A 24,329-nucleotide genomic window follows, 5' to 3' on the forward strand; every position below is an offset into this window, starting at 1 on the left:
AAAAATCCAGACTCACAAGACACCTTTTACACCTTTTAAAAATAAGGATAAAAATCTGTTTACTCTGCTCAGATTTCAAGATGTTTTTCCAGTATAACTACTGCATTTATCTAGTTGTAGCACTGGTGCCGATTTCTTCACCTTAACATTACAGTCCGTTATAGCCTTATAGCAGCGAAAGTGTAATAGGCCTAGAGTAATGACAATTCAGGGTGATATTCTTATGGATAGATCTTCACCATCAAACAAGCCTAGAATTTAACATTGCAAGTTGTTTTGCTTAGATCTCAGGTAAGATCCCAGACCGAACAAGACCATTTTCACATTTTCTGTCTCTTTCATGGATTACTTCAAATTGGTAAAAGGAGTTCCGCTGCTTATGGAAAACCAAAAAAATCAAAGACAAGACTTACAAAACAAATTTTTATTTAATGAAATGAATCTTTTTTTTTTTCTTAGTCTTCTTTCGGTCAGGTCAAGTATGAAATAGAATGTACAAATATTTTACATCAGTCTTTAGTTTTGAGAAATAAAAACAACAGCACAAAACTAAAATGAAAGGGATTGGAACATCAAAAAACGGATGAGACACAATGTAGGGCTCTCAGTACTCACGTCTGTCCACCTGAGCAGACTTCAGTTACAGAGGAAAAGGGGGAGGGACAGGGGCTTGGGCGCCAATCCCGATTCACAGTGCTACAGCCAACCAATCAGCATCTCAGCCTTGTCTGCTATCCATGACCTAGAAGTCTGTGCTCCCACCCAGAGCTCAGGCCACCATTCACTCATCTTCACTTGGGGAAGTCAATCTAGGGGTGTCTATCGTTTCCACCAGCATAGGGGAATATACATCTTGAACTGGGGTGAAGCTTGTATCATGACACATAAAACTAATGCATATGATGAAAATGTGTTGTTTCTTTCACAGAAATATTTGTATGACTGTGGCATTGGGGGGTTAAGACCAAAAAGTGACTTAAGGTTCTAAGGGCAACTATGAATGTGTGAAGTGAATCTTGTGTGGGCATCTTGGGTCACATTTATCATTTGTACTGGTTTCTTTTGAGTCTATTTAGTCATGACAAATTGTTGGGTACAATGGGAGTACACTGTAGTATTGGGACTCGTTTTGAGAAACATCTGATGGATACAAAAGTAAGTGAACTGATGAAAGAAAAACGATGGTTAAATGCCAGTGTTGGACCAAATATGAACATCTTACTGGTAAATTGTGAGAACCCCACTTTAGCAGACACTCTTACTCACATGCTCAACTCCCCTCCGGAGATTTAGTTAGAATTCTCCACTGCAGACTGTTCCAATTTTTCCTCATTTCGGTCATTAGTACTGGACCATGTGCCTGCGTAAAGGCTGATGGTATCAGAGACGAGGCCCAGGGCTCAGGCCTAGACGGTCTGAGCACACCTGCTGTCCTGTGATCTATTTCGTCTGGTCCTGGAAAAGGGTCAGTTTCTTTCTCATTCTCCTCAGAGTTAAGAGAGCGAAGACACACCAACACACACACACACACACACACACACACAGCCCATTAAGATGCACCCTTGACATCTGAATCTTTAGAGGGTGGGTCCCTTCCATGAGTCAATGGAGAGTCATTCGCCCCCAAGTTCAAAAAGTTTGTTAGAAAAACAAAAAAGAACAGAGGATCAGAAATGAAAATCAAACAGGTCACATTCAGGCGTCAAGAGATTTACTGCTGGTAAAGAACAATCAATCCTAAAAAAAGAAACAGGAACAGGAAGTCTGTGTAAAACGTGGATTTTAGCTGCTGGTCCAAATGGACCTTTTTCCAGGCTCTTTGGCATTTATGAACCAATTCATTTCATATTCAGCTATTTTTAAATTGAATTTGTATAAAAGATCGTAGGAAAAAACAAACTCAGGTAAAAGTTAAACATTTTCAAAATTACCACTTCTATTTTCACCACAGAAACACCTTTAACGTGTTCGTCAACAGCTTATACAACCCCACCTAAAATATTATGCTAAGGAACTATATACTGTACAAAACAAAAATTCTTCATTATTATTCATCTTTGTCATGTTTACACATTGTATGTACGCACACCGTATCACACACACACACTCACACCCACACACATACACACAAAAGGAGTTCCCCTGTTTTAGGTACCACATGTCGGGGCAGTGCAGTTTGTCGAGGGGCTTGGGGAGCATCAGGGGGGGGGGGGGGCGAGTGCTTGGTTTCGAGTCCTCCGCCTCACATGAAGTCGTTGAGCTCGGCCTCCAGGGCGGCGGCCATCTCGTCCGCCTCCGAGCTGCTGCCCTCCTCGTTGGAGTCCCTGCTGGATTGGCTGTCCGAGAGCGCCGTGTCCTCTCCGGCCGCCACCTCTTTCTTCTCCTCCTTCTCTTCCTCCTTCTCTTTCTCCTTCTCGCGCTCGCCTCTGGTCTCGTCCAGCTTGCGCTTCTGACCCCTGTGAAAGACAGGACAAGGGAAGACTGTGGTTAAGTGGCTGGAGTTACCTGATGCTGATGGCAGATATAGATAATGGCCAGTGTGCGAGCAAACTACATATTGAATCTATCATTTCATATCGACAACAGACCCCAGTATGGAATTGAATTGCTGCAATAAAAGCGTCGAGTCATTGGCTTATAGGATCAACACTGTATCGAATTTTGATTAGACTTCCAGCGCTGATAATGGTTATCTTCTGCTTCTAAAGATCCGTCTGGCAAGCTGAGCAACAAAAACAATGAACATCCCACGGGAAGAAAACACTAGAGAAATGAGGTGAAACCCATTCTCACTGGAGCACAACTAATGGAAAATGCATATGACCCCCCGGGCAAATCAACACAGACTTTAATTATTGTAAACATCTCCGCTGGGCAACAAAGCAAATAAGCGGATCTCCAAAGATGTGTTCTTATCTGACAACAGTCATCTGGGGGGATTTCCCTGCATGCATGTATCTAGACGACTTTCATATTGTGGCAGAAGGGAATTCACAATGCTGATGGCGTTCTTGTTAATGACCCCGAACAAACAATATAAACAGCAAATCATAATACATAGTTCTTCAAATTTGACAGCCATTGGGCCCTCTTAAAGAAACCCACTCTTGATCCAGAACAGCTCAACACTGATATACAGTACTTACTGGTGTCTTGCTCACACACATACAAACGCACACACAAACAAACAAAACATGTAATGGACACAACGCTATAAAAATGTACATTCCTTGTTATTGACCCTTAAAACATGTGAACTGTGAAGCGAGAGCTGAAGAAAGTTCAGTTCTAAACGGTGGAACATGATGAAGGCGCATAAATGGGTCATTAGGGGCTGAGAGAGCAAGGGTAAGTGGCAGTCAGAGCCTCCCCTGTAGGATACCTCAGTCTAGTCGGGGCCTCCCTGTAGGATTACCTCAGTACTTCAATCCAGGCTCCCTAGCCCACCTTAATGTGTGCAACTTAATTGTGTCTTCACTCCAGCGTCCACCATGAAGACTAAATTGAGCGGGCAGAGGCTGTGTGTTTGCATGTGTGCCACAGATTAGCATTAAAAGGGAAATGCATTCAACCCGAGGCATCGAGAGAGCGAGAGTTAGACAGAATAGGCTTCACCTGACGGGATTAATGAGGTGTAGCTCGACTTGACCGTGTGTGTGTGTGTGTGTGTGTGTGTGTGTTGAAACTCTGGGCCAACAGACATTAATGAGGTGAAGTGTATAGTGTGTGTGTGTGTGTGTGTGTGTGTGTGTGTGTGTGTGTGTGTGTGTGTGTGTGTGTGTAAGTCCATCTCCTCTTCGGCTACACATCATTACCCTCAATCTCCGGCCGGCACTTCTTCTAGTTAATGGCCTCGACCCCCCCCCCACCCCACCCCACCTGATTCTCTCTCAAACTCACACACCTTACATTCATAGTTTAGCGTGCATTCATGTAACACTATATTTGATGGAATCCCTGGAAACTGTCTGTCTCTTTCAGTTATCTACTGTATGGGGCATCTTTCAAACCATTTCAGATGCTGAAAAAAAACTGCAAACTTTCTATTTTTGTTATGCTGACCATGACAACTATTGCTACTGTATGTGACAACAATGAAATCTGCTTCACAGCAGCAGTGGCAGCTTCCACTGTCTAACTTCCGTCTATACAGTTTATTAATAAATGAATGTGTATGTCTCAAATGCATTAGAACTTAACTGCAGAAGAACCCTTAATCCAAAATAGAACACCATGGGAGAAAGGAACAAAGGACCATGCAGAGTTCCACCCCGATACTAAAATAGTCGATCATTAATTCTGGAAACTTTTGGAAACTTAACTTTTAAACTCACATCTTACTTTTAAACATCTCACGTCATTGCACTGAAACACCCCCTGAACAGTACGACAGGAAATGAGGTTCTGCAACCGTTTACACCATCTTTGCTGACCAGAGCTCACCCTTAAAGTGGGGAAGCGGAAATGGACTCCTTTGTATGTGCTGGAGCGAGAAAGGGGGAACCAACAATAGACTCTGACGCCACCAGGACAGAACCATAGACCTGAGCTCTTCATAATCGCCTACTTATACTCAAATATTTTTGAAAGAACAAAAGAAAGAGGGGGAGCAGAGGCAGAGAGATAGAGAGAGAGAGAGAGAGAGAGAGAGAGAGAGAGAGAGAGAGAGAGAGAGAGAGAGAGGGAGTAGAAGTGAAAGAAGTGAGTGAGAGGCAGTAAAGACAGATAATGAGTCTAACTGAAAGAGTCTCTATTCATCTGCATTTAGTCATCATCATTTAGTGATAACCATTATCATTAAGGCTAAGTGCCCTTCTCAACAATGGTGGCGAGCTCCAATTCTAATGGGGACGGCTATCGACTATCAAACCAAACAAACACACACACACACACATCCACATCGCTGCTGAATCACGTCGCTTCAGACAGGCAGCAGGACGTCTGTTACTACGGGCAACAATCTATTGCTTCAGCGAATCATTCAAAAGCTCCAGGATCGTCTGGAGCGCCTCATTGCTCTGTGCAGACTGCACTCGTGAGGATTGAGCCGAGTTCCGACGGAAAATGTGGGCGTTAGTCAAAACGTAATGTAATCCAGCCAACAGCTTCATCTCAGTTCTTTGAGTCTTTTTTTTTCATTTTGACAAACTTACTGGTTCAGGAAACGATTTAAACCCATTGCCAACTGAAGGACCGGTAATGTTTTTTCCCCCCAGCTGACACTGCGGACATTAAACCTCTTAAAATACTGTGCTGAACAATTAATCAGAATAAAAATAATGACCTAAACGACATAAATTAATCGTTAAAATTAACATGGGTATCAACAGCCCACAGCACAGACATGAAAAAGCACAAGGAAAGTGGCACACATAAAGCATCAAGCAGTATACACACTCACACACAATCACAGCAGCACATATAAAGCATCATGCCGTATACACAATCACACATAATTCTGCTTTAATGCGACTAATAAACTTTTAAGTATGGCCATGAGCGATTTCCAGCATTAGTCGTAAATAGCTGAAAAACTACCATATATTCATCTAGCATTGAAATTTATGGTAATGACTCAGGTAATCAAGGCGGTTGTGGTTGTCTTGCAACTGATCCAGTATTTCAGTGCCCATAAAAGGGCATGGCAGGCTGTCACGGCGACCTGTGATCGAGATCGACGCCGCGTCTCGTGTCTGGCGTGGGCGATGACAGATGTGCTCACTAACGCTGCTGACTGTAGACAGCGCGAGATAATGACATGGCACATCCATCAGCTATGGACTCCGCAAAAAAAGCTGTCAGCAATCCACAGGACAGCATAGTGCTAGTGTGAACGTGTGTGGAGGAGAAACAGGAAAAGGAGCCGGTAGTGCTGAAACCTACACACATGCTGCAGCGCACTGGTGAGGCTAGAGGCGTTTGCTGGGACGACCAGGGAAAGCAGTGCAGCAGATTGGCCTGTGCTCTGCTACATGAAGAAAGGAAAAGGCCTGCTCCAGCAAGCACCGAGCCTAACCAACCGCACAGATTCAAATTAAAAAGAGTCTATAATAACAATTTCATCAGTAAACTCTGGGTGCACTCAATTCTCCTCCTCCTAGTTCTTTTTTTTTGCCTTTAAATCTCTATTTAAAGTGGGTTCATTTAGCTGATTCATTTTTTTTTGTCAAGCTTTAATTCCCTTTCCCTTAATTCCTCCAATTCCAACCAGTATTTCTCCCAAGCCCCCCGTTTCTGTGGTTCATTAAGGTGCCTCTCTCTGTCTCTCTCTCTCTGTGCCTCAGGTTGAGTCCCGTGACTTGCCTCCAAACCTCTTCACACTAAATGAATTATGCATTACCTCATTGTGCTTCCCACATCTCTCGCTCTTACACACAGACGCATATCTCAAAACACTTAAGACGTGGTGCAACTGTTTTTACAAAATGGCAAAGTGACGTTTATCTTCCCACAATGACAAATAGCCTACTCGACGTTTACATAAGACGCCAAATATATGTGGAGACAAGTACTATGTGCCATTTATCATCTTGTGTCTGGAGGCAGTGTCACCCTAAAAGTGCACTGTAGTTACCTGCACTGTGGTGCACAGACACAGAGGGAGAGAGAGACACAGAGATAGAGATAGAGATAGAGACAGAGAGAAAGAGAGACAGAAAGAGAGAGAAAGAAAGAAAGACAGACAGACAGAGAAAGAGAAAGAGAGAGAAAGAGAGAGAAAGAGAGAGAAGCTTTATTGAATTGAATTGAATTGAGACAGAGAAAGAGAGACAGAAAGAGAGAGAAAGAAAGAAAGACAGACAGACAGAGAGAGAAAGAGAAAGAGAGAGAGAAAGAGAGAGAGAGAGAGAGAGAGAAAGAGAGAGAAGCTTTATTGAATCGAATTGAATTGAAAGAGAGAGAGAGAGAGAGAGAGAGAGAGAGAGAGAGAGAGAGAGAGAGCGCACAGATACACAGCTGGGACAGCATGAAAACACAGAGATGTTGCATAATGTCTCTGGCTGTGATGCACACTGCAGTGCGACGTCTCTGTTGACTGTGCCCCCCCCCCCCCCTCTCTTTTGCCTCTCATGGAAACTCACTTCGACAGACAATGTTCTACCCACGATTCCTACACACATAAGACACAGGAAGACGATGGGATGCCTTTGAGCAGAAAAAGGCAGGAGGAGTGTGTGTGAGTGTGTGTGTGTGTGTGTGTGTGTGTGTGTGTGTATTTGAATGAGGAAGTTTGTGGATGACCCCGGAGGGGTTAAGCATGGAGGTAGGGACACGTGCTGAGCCATATGCCAGCGACAAGTAGTGGCGCAGCAGAACACACACACACACACACACACACACACACACACACACACACACACACACACACACCACGCTGAGATGAGCTAGTCTCTCCCCTTCTGTCTGTTTCCCGCTTCAAAGGGAGAACAGATTACATAAAGAACAGAGGGAGAAAGAGGGTCTGAAGGAGAGGAAGAAAGATACAGAGAGAGGGAGAGAGAAAATGGGGTTTAGAAGTAGGAGGTAGATAGATTTAGGTAGACAGAGAGAGGAAGAGCTAAGAACATTACAATAAGAACAGAACAGGAATGACGAAATGGAGATTAGGAGTGTCCCAACAAAGCAGAATATGATATGGAAGACTGTGAGAGAGAGAAGGTTAGAAGAACATTAGAGAGGACAGTCAAACAGAGTGAGAGGAGAGAGAGAGAGAGAGAGACAGACAGAGAGGCAGAAAGTGAAAGTGGCAAGATAAGAGACAATAATAAGACAGGGAGGCCTTGACCCAGCGGAGGCTGCAATAGTACCTCTCGTGCACCCAGGGTGAGCACATCCAGGCCACAACACTAAAGGCACTCAACTCTGAACACTAAAGCCAGAGGCATTTAACAACAGGAGATGAGATGAGTGTCAAGGAGAAAAGTGAGGCAAGCGAAGGCAAGGAAGCGAGAGCACAGCATCCCCCCTCCCATCCACCCCCCCCCCAAAAAAAAGAACAACAAAAGGGAGAGAGACTCGTGAGGACGGAGAGGGGAAGAGCAACTCCTTGAGGAGTGGGAGGCATCACAAAGCGCAGCGCTGCTGGGAATCACTCCTGTTGAGCGGGAGAGGAGAGAGGAGAGAGGAGAGAGGAGAGAGGAGAGAGGAGAGAGGCTGCGTCAGTCCCGTCCCGCTCCGCAGATCCAGCATGGCCACATGCAGCTTTGTCCTGCCACGCGGTTTACGCGGCGAGGAGAGCATCGACCGCTTATCAAGGGCAGGGTTTGCGTGATAAGTGAGTGCACGAGTGGAAAGAGCTTGTCGGATCGATACGAGCTGTATTTGGTACTGACAAGAGGAGGGGGGAAAAAAAACAGGGTGTCCTTGTAGGGGAAGCTTTGTTGTTGATGCTACATAACTTATTTGTCAACTGCTGGGCTAGGGAGGGGGGCAGAGAGAGGCAGAGAGAGAGAGAGAGAGATAGAGATAGATAGATAGAGATAAATAGATAGATATATAGATAGATAGGTAGAGAGAGAGAGAGAGAGCACATGCTGATAGTTGTTTGAATGTGTGTGGAGATTTAATGCAGCCATCCATGTGGTCCTGATTCTCAACACAGATGGCAGGAAAACTACTGAGATTTATGTGACATCTGTCCCGATACCTGCTCTTCCACATCAGGCATGGTTTCATGAGCTCTGGAAACTAATGAATGGTTCCAAATGCCATAGTTGTTGGAATCTGCTTTGGTCTTAAAGTGAAAATACAGGGCAGATGAGAAATCTCATTACCATAGTCTCTCTCACACACACTCTCACACACACTTTCATTTCACTTCATAAAGCCAGCAAGGTTTTAGTCTTTGTGTAGCCATTTTCTGTAATTGAAACATCTGCAATCCTTCCGCAGATGGATGGCATTCACAGGAATTAAACAAGTCTTCCATCACCCGGCACACCATAATAGGTTCGCGGCGAGCGCTAGCAGCACCACATTTCCTTAATGGTACCCTGAAATATGAAGAATAACAAAGCACTTTCTCCTGGCTGTGCTAACTCGGAAATGTGGCGAGATCAGCCTTTTCTGTGACAGAGGACCTAAAGCGCCTCTGATGAAGTGGGGCTTTCATTAGCCGGATAATGAAAAGCGGTGGGGGTGGGGGGTGCGGGGTGGGGGGGGGGGGGGGGTGCAGATTAAAAAGATGGAGGTGCTGGTGGGGTGATGAAATCAGAGGAGGGGAACAGATAAACTGTGAGGGAGTACATAAACTAAAAGACTTCCTTTTGAAACTGCTTTCTAGTACTTCTCAAAACTAAAGGGGACTGGTCATTTTGGTGGCAAAAAACGATTTTCTCCAAGGCTAAGACTGTTCTGTGCAAAATAATGTACAATAATCTCACACTGATGGTTTCTCCAATGTCCCCCCAAAAAAGAGAGAATTGTTTTTGAAATCCTATTCCCCAATCTGCACACACATACTCATGACATATGTAAGACCTGATGAGCAAGGAAAAAAAGCCTCAACAAACCGTAAGTAATATTTTTTAAAAAAAACAACATGTATCCTCTAGATAGGCAAACCACAGAATATGTTGTACAGAGACTGAGAGCGCTGCTACATGCTAGAGAGGACGACACAGAGACAACAGCGGAGAGAACGCCTACATGATCACTTCATTTTTCTTATCTCTAAGTGATTCCTCTACAACAGCGTTTGGAACATGATCAACCTTTGGATTAGTAAGAAGCCTGAGCACCCTGAAGGCCTGAGTGCACACACAAGCATAAAAAAAACGAAACTGGAAAGAGGCAGTTGAGTCAAAACACATCAATTCAAGTACAACCTCCATTAAGTCATCATGTATTATTCACTTATTAGGGATGTAGGTTTTCTTCAGCCATGTTGAAGCTGTGAGGTAGAAATGTTGGCTTTTAGTGGTAAACATGTTAAAAGATTCAAGTTGTTATGCGACGAAGGTACTAAAAGTAGAGCTCCACCACAGCACCAACATTCTCTGGGCAACGAACAAAAAAATGTGCATGCAGAATATATGCATCTTTGTGGCAAGGACATATATCTCCACCAGCTAGAGTTGTGAATCAAGGTTAGCCACGCAGCGCTTCCGACAGCTCCACAGCTTTTGGTTACGGGGTGATAAGGGATGATTCAGAATGGGCCATCGGTTAATCCATCACCGTGGTGGCGCGAGGTGAGGGTTCTGGTGATTGGTGGCTTGGGTTGAGATTAATCTTGCCGTCGTAAGACATGTCACCTCGGTAACGATTCCCGCAAGGGAATGCTGTGTCCGCAAGAAGTTGGATGTAAAAACACGCACGTGCGCATTGATCATTTCCGCACACAGGTCTTCATGCGCTCGATCTATAACACACCCAATATGTGGACATAGTCTTTAGTAACATCCACTCAGGCCTTCAACAGAAATACTCATGACGTACAAGACAACGATATACCTGTGTGTTTTCATGTGACACATCATGTGATGTGTCTACGGATCATCACAGGCATAGACTAGAAAAGCACTCGGAGCGTGCAGACCTCCGCCTGTATTGTTCTTCTTAGGTTGTCATACTGTACATTTGAAACCTTAACTAACTGAATTACACAACTAAGCGAAAAACATAAACGGCTCCGAAATCCCGACCGATCACTCCCAAAATTGAATAGTTTCTATATAGTAATTTCTGAAAATTTCATTGAAATCCATCCATTACTTTTTGAGTTATCTTGCTAACAGACAGACAGACAGACAGACAAACAAACAGACACCGGTCCCCGTTGAAAACATAACCTCCTTGGCGGAGGTAATAAAGATCTTCAGTTAAATTGATCCATCTGCAGTTCCTATATGACCATGGTGGAGACAATCCAATATAGGCTACACAATGGAGCAATCTCAATGGCACATACTATGGCAAATGAAAACACATCTTGATGTAGTTCGCCGTGTTTTTTTACGAGTAATGGACGTAATGTAATCAAAATAGTGAACCTGTGAATGGTTCTTTCTAATGAACTGCTGATGGGGGAACTCAAACATCCCATGCAAAATGTAATTATAGAAACCCACAGAGAAAACGGAGGTAAACAGAAACGTCTACTGTTGCAACAGCAGACCTTCATAACAATGTTTTGAAATTTTAAAATTTAATAAGCACCTGAGACGCTGTATGTGGTGAACTTTTGTATGATCTTTTCATAAAGATCCTGTCAATCAAAGCCTCCTCCCCACGTGAGGAGAGGCAAATTGATCATCTGTCTGGCTCAGCATGTCTCATGAACGGAATGCAATTCCAGCATTGACATTTGTCAAAAACATATCCTATGAAAACTAGCAGGGATTTCACAGATATGCCTCAAATCAATGAAGCACGGTGTGCATCTGAAGCGTTTTCTTCAGAACTTTCTCTCGCTGAGAGGCCCATTATACGGGATCCAAAAAAGCATTTTTAAAAAGACCAATGTGACTAAACATCCAGTGGTCTTCAGTTCCTGATGGCACAACGACGGATGGTCGTGACAAAAGATGTTTTATTTATTTATTATTTGGCTTGATTACTGAGACCATCAGTGAAAAGACCTAGCTAAAGCCCTGAGGCTGCATTAGTCCAAATGGAAGTACGACCCTCTCTGGATAATCAAACAAGAAAAGGAAAGCCAAGCTAGTGAAGAAAAAAAGGAAGGTAAAGTAACAAAAGGATATAAGGGAAGATGTTGGTCCAATTTCACTGAATGGAGGACCTTTTTTCAGAGATTCTACCCTGTTTAAAATTGCTCATATTCTGTATCTTGGGAATTAAAAACACATTTAAATTTCACGGTGGCTCACATTGAAATGAAAATTAAGTCATTTTTTTTCTGTAGTGAATCCATGAGGACTCTCTATTTAATGCCCACTGGTTTTACTAACACCTGTCTGGCCAAGCTGTGTTTGTGTCGGCCAAGTCTGTTCCACCACTGAAGCATTCAGGTGAGATACACGGAGGCATCAGCAGCCCATGATACCCAAATGTGAAGGAAGAGCCTTTTGCGAAAGTAGGTGTGTCTAAAAGACAAAAAGAGAGATCAGAAAGAAAAACTGCTAGTGGAGAGTGTGTCTGGGCGTATGTGAACTGAAGTGTGTTTGTATGTGAATGTTTTATACATGAGTGTGTGAGAAAAAGAGAAGATATCCTGCTGTGGATCTCAGCAGATCAGAAGCGCTGGGGTTCTACTGGCCTCTGGTCTCAGTGGTGGTGATATCAAAAGGCATTATTAAAGAGAAGCTCCCTAGGACCTCCTGACCTCCAACACACACACACACGCACACTTCATGAGGAGTTTTCTCCTCTCCATGGGCTCTTTGAGGTGGTCTGTGTGTGTGTGTGTGTGTGCGCATGTGTGTGTTTAAAACAGAAGAAAGGAACAAATATACTACAGGTTCCCAAATGTAACCATCACTTTTGTAAGTATGCTGTTGAGCAACTTATATGGAGCTGTAAAGGCGCTCTATTTGTTACTGTGTTATTACCATACAATGCTCTATTTATTACCGTGTTATTACCATACAATAACTATTACACTACTTCACACAAACACACACAATACCTTCTATCTGAAAAGGTGCAATTCAAGATATCCATTCATGGTCTGTTTCATTTGTTTAAGCTTTCAATTTTAGCATGTTTAATCCTACATCACAGACCGTCATTCATATTCTGCTTTTACATGTTGAAAAAAATAAAGCAAATTGGCCCCTCTTTACATATGGCTCTTGAACGAAGAGAAGTTTCTGGACCCTAAAAGGGACCAAGGAATCAGAGAGGTACGTAAGACGGACCCTGAATCCAGTGTGATTATAAACGTATGTGTGACAAGCGCTCTTTCATCTCGCTCTTCCCCTCTAGCTCTCTCTACAGTCGGCCCCTAATTGCTCCGCTGTGACTTCACTTTAATGAGGCCCTGACACCAGTCTGCACTTCTTAGTGACTCTGGGAACCTGACATGTTCGCTCCGAGCGCTGGATCTCTACCTCCCTCCCCTTTCCTTCTTTCCAGCCACCTCTTTCTCTTCTCTTCTTCACACAGACTCACAGGAAAGGGTTGAGAATCTGAATGCTGTCAGAAGCGGATTGTCATCGCATTAACTTAATAAGTCTCTCATATCGCCCGCTGTCTCAGAAGGAGAGAAAAAAAAAAAAACATCCCAGATTATTACCAGTTTTTGTTTTTGTCTTCTTCTCCCCAAACAGCGTGCCTCGGTTGGCAATTCTATCTCTCGCTGTCAGACCCCCATTCAACCCTGCGCATGAATAGAGGAATTGTGGGTAGTTGCGGAGAAAGACTTTTTAACACGCACCCTCTTTTCCCCTCGCTTGTGCTTGCCACAGCAACGGCGCATTTGATGAAAAATGTGTCACGTCGTATTAGAGGTGGCCTCCTCACGTGGGCGGCCATGCCGCTTGGAGCAGTTGGTTTGAATCTCACCCCCCACCCCAAAAAAATATATCATCAAATAAAAACCACATCACCCATTGGTCTTCACCTTCTTCTTCTTCTTCCCATGAGAGGAACAGCTTCCTGTAGAGCGGGGCAGGCTCTCTGGCTGCTGGTGTCAGAGCGCATCAGAAGTGAGGCGCTGGAGAGCTGGTGCCAGCATGGGGAGGGATGAGCTGTGCGTGGAACACACCAAATCCTTACCGCACAAGTGCAATTCAGAGGGATGAACGGAACAAAATGGGGGGGATGGTGGCGGGCAGGCGCGATTCCTGATTAGTGAAACACCATCAAAAAGCTGCTGCGTCTTCAAGGCAAAGACTACTGGAACAGCCCGTTTGACAGGTGACCTTATCCATTCGGTGACCTTAAACCTTCCCCACTGCAAAGTGGTCCCAATTCCCATACACAAGCAACAGACAGCAAGTGAGGGCAAGCCTCACACATGCAGAGAAAAGAACGAGAAGAGAACGAGGAGGAGTGAGGATCCAACCCATAGGTTTCTTTTTTCTTTATGTCTGACTAACAATGTACTTCACTGAATTCAAACTTTCACCCAACAACATTCGATATTTTAAACTAACGTAGCTCTATGCTGTCCAGGTCGAGGTGGAAAGACAATAAGCTACATTCATTCATCTATAATGAATATATTTATATTCAAATAACATCAAATTATAGTTATGCAGATCACAGAGAATGATGGGACCTTGGACTTTCAGGCGTTCTAACTGCTTAGGTTACATGGAAGTGATGGTCCTTGCTTACAAACTTCTAGATTTCACCGGAAAGCTGGGAAGGCAGCTCATGTGCGCAGTGCATGAGACGTAAGGGATGAGAAATATTTGCAGACCAGACCAGACCAGGACTTAAATATTTGGATCTGCTTGTTTTTGTTTTTGAATCCCTCATATTTATTTTGCATTTGTATCTCAAAGTTACAGCAAAATGATTAGACTGTAGTCATGGCAATTTATAATCACAACAGGAATCAAGAACAGGGATAAAGCAGAACCACAAGTACTGCAAGTAATACCAAAAAACAATTGGCATCAAAACTCATTTTGACAGTGAAAAAAAAAAAAAAAAGGCAAACTTGGCAAACTTTTTCCTCAGGGCTGCAAAAGGGTGACAGGCTATCAGCAGGAGCAGTGGCGTTTCCAACACCTCACCACCAGTGGATAATCAATTAACGACCGTGAAGTCTGGCAAGACGTGCCTCACAGCGCAGGAGACGGCCAGGGGTTGAAATGGTGAGGGAAGAAAAATCAACAGGCAAGGAGGCAAATAAAAAAAAAGAGAGAGAGAGGGCTCGAGGACAATAAATATCTTGTGACTGTTTATCAGCTCTAGACAAATACCCAACGTTCATTAAGGCTAATTGAATCCCTTTAGAGCTCGTCTGAGGATAATACCACCATTAGCCCGCATTAAAGAAGCTCCCAAACAATTACACCACCATCATTATATTTAGACACTGTAATGTCACCAGGCTAGCACTCACGGGCATGTCAGTGGAGGAACTGGATTCCATTAGCAGTAATTGGGAGCATCGCTGGCATCCGTTCTGATAGGAGGAGAGCATATGTAAATGAGTTCTACTCATTGCCTGGCTTTCCTAACAGAATATCACCCCTTCAACCATTTCCAGCCGAAGGCAAGTCTGTCAGTGGGGGTCAGTAGATCAAAAATGTCTGCTTAAAAAGGGAGTACAGTGAAGTGTGAAAAGATTAAATATTCAGTTATATGGTGTCTTTAGGGTATGTAGACGCAAGATCTCTGGTAGCGTTATGGAAAAGGATCTCAGTGGGCAGGAGACAGAGGGCATCCGTTGAGGGGCCCCATAAGACATTATGGCTCAGTGAACTGCCTGATGGGTTGATCGCAGAAGACGACAAGGACCTTGTTAACTCAGGAGAGGAGCCATAAAGGCAGTGCCCTTCCTGACAGTGCTGGGTACTTTTCTAACCCCCATTGGAAAAAAAAAGATTTCACCCCTTTCAGCATCAGGTTAATCAGGTTCAGTGCAGCCTTAGCAATGGAATAACCAGCCAGCAGCTGGATGCCACAGCCTTCCTTCTAAAGCTAAGAACCTTAAATTGGCTTCTGAGAATGTGAGTATGAGAAACGCTATAGACATTACAAATCTAGGCTAAGAAGAACTCTACTTGAGTAGATCACCAAGACGACCAAAGGGGAAGAAGTTCATGCAAGTAACGACCTAGAGTGCAGGGCCATGAAGGTGTCGCTTACGGTTAATAGCAGTTCCCACAACAACGGCTCAGGTTTTGGCCAGTTATGATATAGCATCACCGAGACTGGGAAAGCGAGTCTAAGAGCCTGACCTCACGTAAGACCCCTTGAGGATTTATGGCTGACCTCATGAACAGCACCGCCTGGCCAGAGAAGATAACACCACTGGCTCGTTTTAAAAATGCAGGTGGAGAAAAGTACAACCACACGAGTGGTTTATCAAATCAACATCTGCTCTGCAGGGACTTTTTTTTCAAAGCCTGCAATCCACAACAGAGTTGAAGCCGCGGATAGAGGGGGAACATGGGGTTGTTTTATTTATTACTGTAGGGGCCAAAAAAAAAGAGAAAAGCCCTGAGTGTGCGTGAAAAGTCATCCGTGTCAGCGCTGGGTTATAACTCAACGCGAGCATTAAAAGGAGAGCGAGCGAGAGACGGCGCCCAGTGAATGAATCAAAAACACGGCCGTGATCAGCATCCCCGCTTGGCCCCTGCGCTCCTCAGATAGTCCATCATCGCAGCGGTTTATACGGACAATCGATGTACATTTGTCAAAAACGTGGTGCCAAGGGGGCTGTCAATGCTGCGGCAGAACTTGTGCTCGAACAGCGAGACCCCCCAACGGGTTCAGCGAAAGGTTCTCGGAGGATCGAAGATCGTAGACTGTCCTAAATGCACTAGTGGAAAAAAACGAATCGCGGAATCAAACGCATTCCTACGGTGACGGCTAAAGACGAATGGGTGCACTGCACGCGTCTGCGTCGCCGGCGATGTGGGCAACGAGCTCTGCCGACCGTCAGCGAGCTCAATTGCAGCTGATGCGCATGTCGTCCTTTTTCCCTGACGGGAAGCATGAAGCATGTCGCAGTGCAGAGACTGGGATGGATCGCACATGCAAAGCACAGGAATAAATGAATACAAGATGGATGAGGAGAAAGAGGAGTAAGTCCTGGGGTGCAGGGGAAAACTTTTAATGTGCCAAAGCTGAAGTGCATATTCTGAAACTGACTTTGCAAAAAACACCCCCACACCAACAACGGAGGGTAGGGTGACGATACAGCAGTGGCTTAAAGACGGAGGCTTAATTCAGGGCTGTGGAAGTGCACATGTTACTGGTCATTACATAACACTTAAAGGAATCTCCAGAGGCTGTTCTGGTGCCTACAAAGAAGAGACGGAATGGAAGAAAAGGAGATGTATGTGAAGAAATATCCTCATGCCTTTGGTACTGATTTGAATTCAATTTCATCACATCTTTTAAGGTTTTTTTTTTTTAAATGTAGCGTAATCCCCAGCCCCACCAGCACTGAGCCGGAGAGGGAGAGAGAGAGAGAGAGAGACAGCGAACGACAAGGAGATATAGACAGACAAAAGACGGAGCGAGAGAGAGAGAGAGATAAGGAAAGACGACAAAGGACTCTTGCCGATCCTTGTATAGCCCTGTCGTCACAGCATCCTCACATGCTACAGCGTCCTGCGGATTCTGATATGACACAAAACCAAGCAGACAAACAAAGCCAAGGCAGGATAAGACTGTCGTGTCTGGCCACGTGCAGTGTCGCATACAACACTCCATGAGTGCATTCAAATAATCTCCTTCTTTTTTTTTGAGGGGTGGTTTGCTTGCAGATGACTACAAGAAGAGCAAATTAAATATTTTCAGCATGCTAATTTTGCTAGATACGGCACAAATAGATTGCGCTTTTGGCTGTGTCCCAGTAATGAGTCCCTGCGAAATCCGCTCTGCCTTTAATTATGTGCGAGCAGGTGGAGCAAAAGAGAAGGGGCATTAGGATTCTGGAAAAACGACTGGAGCCACATAGAACTATGCGTGGCCTCTGTGAAATGTCCTCTACATTATGGCAAGTGTGAGTTTCCCTGGGCTCTGTGTGCGTCTAACATCAGGAAGCAGCGTAAGTGGATAATTAGGGACTTGGTTTCATTTATTCACTAAAGGAGTAGAGCAAGATGATTAAAAACATACACACATAACATATAAACATACAAAACTCCCACGCCATGTACTCAAAATGGCTTACAACGCATGTGTAAATAAGCGACCCACACAAAAACACACCCACCTAATCTCTCATCAGTCATGATGTCTTTCACAGATAAAGAAAAAAAAAAAACAAAGCAATAAAGAAAGATATAAAGTCCCCCCCCCCCCCCCCCCACACACAATTCTAGAGATATTCTCGTCTCAAGTCATCTGGGTCTTGCTGTCGATTGCTGCTTTCTCTGCAGTAACGCTCGCCACAATGAAACAAAGACTTATCACGCTCACTGTATCATCAAGAGCACAGTCTGCCGAGACATGTTCCAATTTGCCGTCCTTTAAGAGCTTTATTAACAGTTAGCCTAGTTTGCATAATTCCAGTCTATTAATGGCTAATTGAAGACTGAAATACGCAAAAAGGAAGCCATCGGATCAATGCACCTCAAATAGCGCGACACTTCTCAGCCTCCTGCTGGTAGCAACCACATCCAGAGTAAGGACCAGGAGGCTGAGCGTCCTAGGGAGAAAATGTATACTTAAATAACGCTCTCCCACTTAAGTGCACAAAAGTGGCTTGGAGCGTGCCCCCCTGCAGCGAAAGATGCGGAAAATAACCCTCATCCACTGTGCCAGCATGCTGCGTTGCAGCGCCATGAAAAGAACAGAACAGCCCCATTACAGAAGTGGAAGGAGGGGCTCCACTGTCCTCTATCTGGGTTCTGTTCTGGAGAGTGTGTGTCTGAGTGTGTGTCTGTCCTTGTCTGATCCTGGGAAAACTTTTGTAGTGGGGAGAGCTCAGAGTACTGGCATCGCCTGTGGCTGCAAACGGGGGTCCATGCTAACATGAAGGGAATGTGAGGGGGAGAAATCGGGAACACAAGTGCTAATTAACAAGCTCCTGCGTGCGAGGGCTGACACACACACAGACACACACTTATTCAGACGAACAGACACACGCACGCACAAACGCACGCACGCACGCGGTCTGAGTTTGACTGAGTTTTGACCCATGAGGTGCCTTCCCATCAGTAAATGCACCAACACATCACAAAATGCCAAAATGGCCCTGACCTGGAAAGCACCTTCAAGTCAATTTATACAGATCACACACACACACACACACACACGCACACGGCCTCATATGTCTTTGTCAGTGTAATCACATTAGCACAACAGATGTAGCCGCAGAGTCCCCTGGCCAGGGCGGGGGGACGGAACGGGACGGGACAGGACAGGGGACGGCGGTGAGGGGATGATGCGAGATGACAGGCATTAGGGACGCGCCACTTCAAGGCCATTACGCCCGCTGCAGGCCACGCGGCCGACCGGGGAGGTGGGCAGGGCGTCCGTCACGCTCGCAACGGCTGCTTAAGGCAAACGAGCGGTTCCCCCCCCCACCGCCCCCCCCCCCCCCCCCCCCCCACTCATCCTAATATCACAAGTGACACGCGAAGAGAGGAGGAAGAAGGGAAGATGAATGGAGGCTGGGAAGCCACTAAAGTCCAACCAAACTGGCCAACCGGAAGTAAAGGAGAATGTAACGAAGCATGAGTTCAGGGAGTGACAGAAAGCACTGCAAATGGACATAGATAAGGTGTGGCTGGCTGCTGCTGAGAATTTTTTTCTGTGATGAGTGTCAACACAAACTTGCACAGGACCTCCTCGCCAGACTTGTTATGATCCACAAGCCACTCTCTTATCAGGCTGTGATGCCATAATCATTCACCATGGGAGACGGCTGGCCTTCTAATCCAATCAAATGCATCCGCCATCCATCGTCCATCACCCACAGCCACACCATTCAGGATCAATCAGGATCCTGTTGGTTGAACCCTGGACTACTCTGGACCCCTTAATTAGAGGGGTGGGGGGTGAAGCTTCGCTTTGTCCACCTAGCATCCCCACTCATTTTTATTTTCACTGAGACACTGAGACTGGACAAAAGATGGAAATTAGCCTTATGGCTATAATCTTATATATTCTGCATTTGTCTCAAATGTTATTAATAATAAATGTGTCCCCTTTGTCAAATAAATAAACTTCAAACACTAGTCTGGCTTCTCTAAATACATTTAGCATTCAATGTGTTTACATTACATTTCCCTCAGCCACCAGGATGAGGGATGGCTTTAGTTTCAACATTGAAAGTGGCTGTGGTGAACGAGTACACATATCACCTTGCACACATACTAAAATTGCAATTTCATTGTATCCCTTCCACGTATAGGGTGGTAATGTAGAAGCTGACAGGCTGCCAGATGCAGCATCAGTTGTAGCATAGCAACGCATCGCTAATTCGATATGAATAAGAAATGGCCAATCAATCATTGCCATGAAACTAAATAATACGACCATCAGCATCAGTGGATTACTGATATTTACGCATTTCATTTTCAGCCTGGCAGCAATTCGAATTGGATGAGAGTGGCTTTATTTCATTGGTGAGTGTGAATACTCGAGTTAGGGGTCAGTCCTAAATCACTGAGGAGTTGACCAGGTAATCAGTTGAGAATAATATATGACATGATGTTCATGGGAGTCTCTTCAATCCCAGGGTTGCTGAGCGGCTCACAAAGAGAGCTGGATGCTCTGCTGGACTCGAATGCGGTGAAATGATGGATCGCCATGGTGACAGCCGTTCCTGAGGTCTGCCGCGGTGCTGCCGGGGAGATGAGCGGGCAAAGCAAACCGGATCTGAATGGCTTCATCGCCCTGGCAACCAAGCAGCCCCCTACCTTACTTTTGACTTTGAACCAGGTCATAATTCCGCTCTCTTCTGTCTCTCGGTTCCTCGATGTCTCTCTCGCTCACACGTTCTCACATTCTTGCATCGGAATGAATTTGGTGCCTTCAATGGCATGAACAAGGAATTCAGTCAAAGAACATTCTGGCTTTTGAACACTCACTGGATAAAATCAATGTTAACTTCAACATAATATCTCTCAGTCTCTATCTCTCAAGGCTGCATGAGTCCATAAGAAAACAAAACACACACACACACATACACACACACACACACTCCTCCCTGCCTTCTGTCTGTGCAGGCTGCTCTGTCCCTTGGCTTTGCCTGGTCGGGGCCACTGTAGTTTGACTTCAAAGCCCTTCCACCCCCAGCTCCCAAACAAACACGCCCCCACCCCCGCCACACACACACACACACACACACACACACACACACAAAAGACCTTCCTGTCCACCTACACTCCCCACAATCACTCCGCTCTCACTCACACAGCCTTGAGACACTGAGACGGAGAGAGTCAAGCAGGCTGGAGGGATGCGAGAGGATGAAAGAGTAATCGACAGACAAACAGAGAAAATTAGATAAGAGAGAGGCAGGGAGGGAGAGAGAGAGATAGAGGAAGAGGGTGAGAGCAAGGGATGGGGATGGAGACAGAGAGAGAGAGAGAGAGAGAGAGAGAGAGAGAGAGGGAGAGAGAGAGAGAAAATGAGACAGGTGATTCATTCAACTATAAGGTGAAAGTGAGTACAAACGCTGGCTGGCTGGCTGGCTGGCATGCAGACCAGACTGGACTGAGTCCTGAGGATCTCTTCCTTCAATCCTACTGAAGACAATAGGTACTGACAGGTCTCTCCCTCTCAGTCTCTCTCTCTCTCTCTTTCTGTCTCTGTCTGATAAAATGAAACCCAGCCAGTCAGCTGTGAGTCGGAGTCTTGGGTCTGGAAGTCTGAGACTGGCTGAAGAGGAGACTAGTCACTGGAGACGTCCTCCTTGAATGGGAGTGGTTCCAATTACTTCTAATAACTTAAAAACCACATTAGCACATACACACACACACACACAGGAAAAAAAACCCATAAACTACTTCTCACAGAAGCATCACTCAAACATAATTTGGCAGAGGTAACTATTGCACTTGTCTTGTTGTTGAACAGGTAGGAAGGCTACATTATTCTAGATCCAATATAGTGATGGTAGTGAACTGCATACTGTATGTGAAGAGAGCTGCATGTATGCAACAAACTTCAATCTTAGAGATAAGTTATGGGTTTTACAAATCAGAATTCAATTCTGATCATAAATTACATGATAACCACATTTATATATATAACAAAGGAAAAAAGATTGTTGTGCTTCTTTTGCCAGGCTACAATGTTTAGTAGTTCTGTAGTGCAAACTAAACTTATTCTTTCATGAAAGGAGAATGAGCAACACTGCATCCAAAATCTCAGCAAAATCAATCCAGCAACCTGTTGGAGAAAGAGCAATCTCTGAAAATCAAAGAGCCACAAAAAACTAATCTGCAGTCAAAGAACGGGGGGGGAGGGGGGCAAAAACAATCACCATCCACAAATAAACAAAACCGAATTTAAGAAAGAAAGAAGAAAAAAGTCACCACATGATTGCCCTCAAGAAGCTGTTGTAAAGCATCAATGCTGTGCACATCTCACAGCCTCAACCACCTTTCAACACCTCTCTCTGCATACATTCCCTCAATCAGCACCCCACATACAGGTCTCCCCCCCCGTCCCCCCCCCCCAAATAAGAAGCAGATAAACAGTGTGTGCTCGTGTGTTCTCCCCACCGCGCGACCCCATGCCGGGCGGCTCGTGGGAGAAGCGCTCCTTCCCCTGGCATGGCTGTCAGCAGCTCGCACGTCATGTCACGCTCACAGGCGTGAAATCAGCACGTCAACATTCATCAGCTGTAAATAACAACAGTCAACACGGAACAGGCGGTGGGGGTGGGGGGAAGCGTGTTTTTTTTTTTGAGGGGGGGTAGCAGGAGGGTGAGACAGGGACACGATTCATGATGGATTATGAAACAAGACTTTGAAGAAGATATTTAATGCCAAGATACAGTATGCACCACTTAACCTTACAAATGGCATCCATAAGGGACGCAAGAACGGCGGTTGAGAGTCTGACACTGAGGGAGATTGACACAGCACTGTGATGTGACTTCTGTTTTAATCTTTTGACAGGGGAGATGCTTGCACTCCTGAGGAACAGGACGAGCTCACAGATCCAGGTGTCACTCACACCTGTAGCCATTCACCACTGTGTGTACAGAGAGGCAACCGCCTTAGGAGCTGTGTGTCTGTGGAAAAGATTTCACACCCTTGTGTTTTCAACGATATATTCACACCATTTACACACACACATACAAATTGATGAGGAATCTATGGTGCATATTTCAGAGCGAAACCGAGCAGCGCCGCCCCCTTCATTATCAGTGGTCTTCTAACCGCACGTCCATCAAAACCACAGGCGTAAGGAGAGGTACTCCTAATGACCCCGGGGAGACCGGAACCTTCCGGAACCCTAATGGGCCCTCTCTTCACTCATGCCGTGGAGAAGCAGAGGAGCAGCTGGAAGAGTGGGAGAGGCATGCAGATTCCCTGAGCTCTTCTGGGCCTGAGATTTCTCGACAAACTCCGCGGAGACACAGCGCGGCCGAGGCCAGAGACGAGGAAAGATCTGAGGAATCCGAGGTGGGGGATTTGGACTCGGGGTCCTGACGAGAAGACACTCCCGTTATTGCATCACCGGAGGGGAATTCTTTTTGTGAAATAAATAGGAGCAGCTACTGAAATAGGAGTGAGGGAGGAGGAAGACAGGGAAGGTGGAAGACAGGCATAGAGGGATTAAAATAAATAAATAAATAAACAAACAAACACCACAAAAGAAAACAAAGATAAATACAAAAAGAGAGACCGAGAGGGAGGGGTGAGCAAGAAAGCGAAACAGAGAGCCCCCGTGGGCCTCCTTGGCCTTCGAACCGCGGTGAGCGCTGCTCCATCTTAAATCTTTTATCAGTCAGCCTCACGCGCGATGAATCCTCCAATGCCTTTGATATCAGAAAACAGCCGATAATTTATTCTCCCGCAATCGGCAGCCGGCGCAAAAACAACACGCACTTCACACTCGGCTGCCGCCGCGGGCCTTCTATATTACAGCACCGAGGAGCGGGAACAGGCGGTAGCGTACGTACAAACGCACACACTAATCATACACGCCACGCATCACTGACAGGCATAAACACACATCACCCTCACCCATGCATAGATCCCACCCATGCATAGAACCCACCCACCCACACACACACACACACACATTCTGGGGCCAAAGCCAGAACATTAGGTCTCTCCCACATTTCCAAAATGGTTTGTGGTCCTCTGCTCTGCGGTAATCACTTGTCTCTGAGTGAGCGTGCGTAGAGGGAGCTGTGACTGGGGCAGGTGCCGGGCACAGGGCCGTTATGGGCCTTGGCTCTCGTAAAAACACGGCCGGCGAGCGCATCTCCGCTCCTGTGAGATCAGACAATTACGCTAGATGTTTCCGGAACGGTGGGCAGATGGCTCTACTGGGGCGTTTAGTGACAGGGCACAGCATTGTCTACCTCTCATGTCATTTATGTGTGCAACACATATTGCGTTTGTGTGTGTGTGTGTGTGTCTACGCATGTATGAGTTTTTGTGTGTGATTACAGACACTGAATGTGCGCATTAAACACTGCAGCTCTCTCTGTTTATAAATCCTATACTGTCTACCTGACCAGCTATGCGACCTATGTGCAGTTTATGTTCTGATACGTTTCAGTGTATATGATGTTCAAAGGTCACTGATAACCTCAAACA

At 45.4% G+C, this 24,329-nt stretch overlaps 1 protein-coding gene across 1 annotated transcript in view; it reads right to left on the bottom strand.

Moving 5' to 3' along the window:
* Positions 1–409: 409 nt before the first annotated feature.
* The window catches only part of ctdp1 (CTD (carboxy-terminal domain, RNA polymerase II, polypeptide A) phosphatase, subunit 1), an 89,317-nt gene continuing 65,397 nt past the window's right edge, over positions 410–24,329 (bottom strand). Inside the window, exon 13 of the mRNA XM_062529099.1 lies at positions 410–2,456. Within this exon, the coding sequence (XP_062385083.1) occupies positions 2,243–2,456 (214 nt within the window). The 3' untranslated portion in view covers positions 410–2,242. The remainder of the gene's footprint in view (positions 2,457–24,329) is intronic.

Source organism: Sardina pilchardus, chromosome 24, assembly GCF_963854185.1.
Source record: "Sardina pilchardus chromosome 24, fSarPil1.1, whole genome shotgun sequence".
In the NCBI taxonomy this organism is placed as follows: Eukaryota; Metazoa; Chordata; class Actinopteri; order Clupeiformes; family Clupeidae; genus Sardina; species Sardina pilchardus.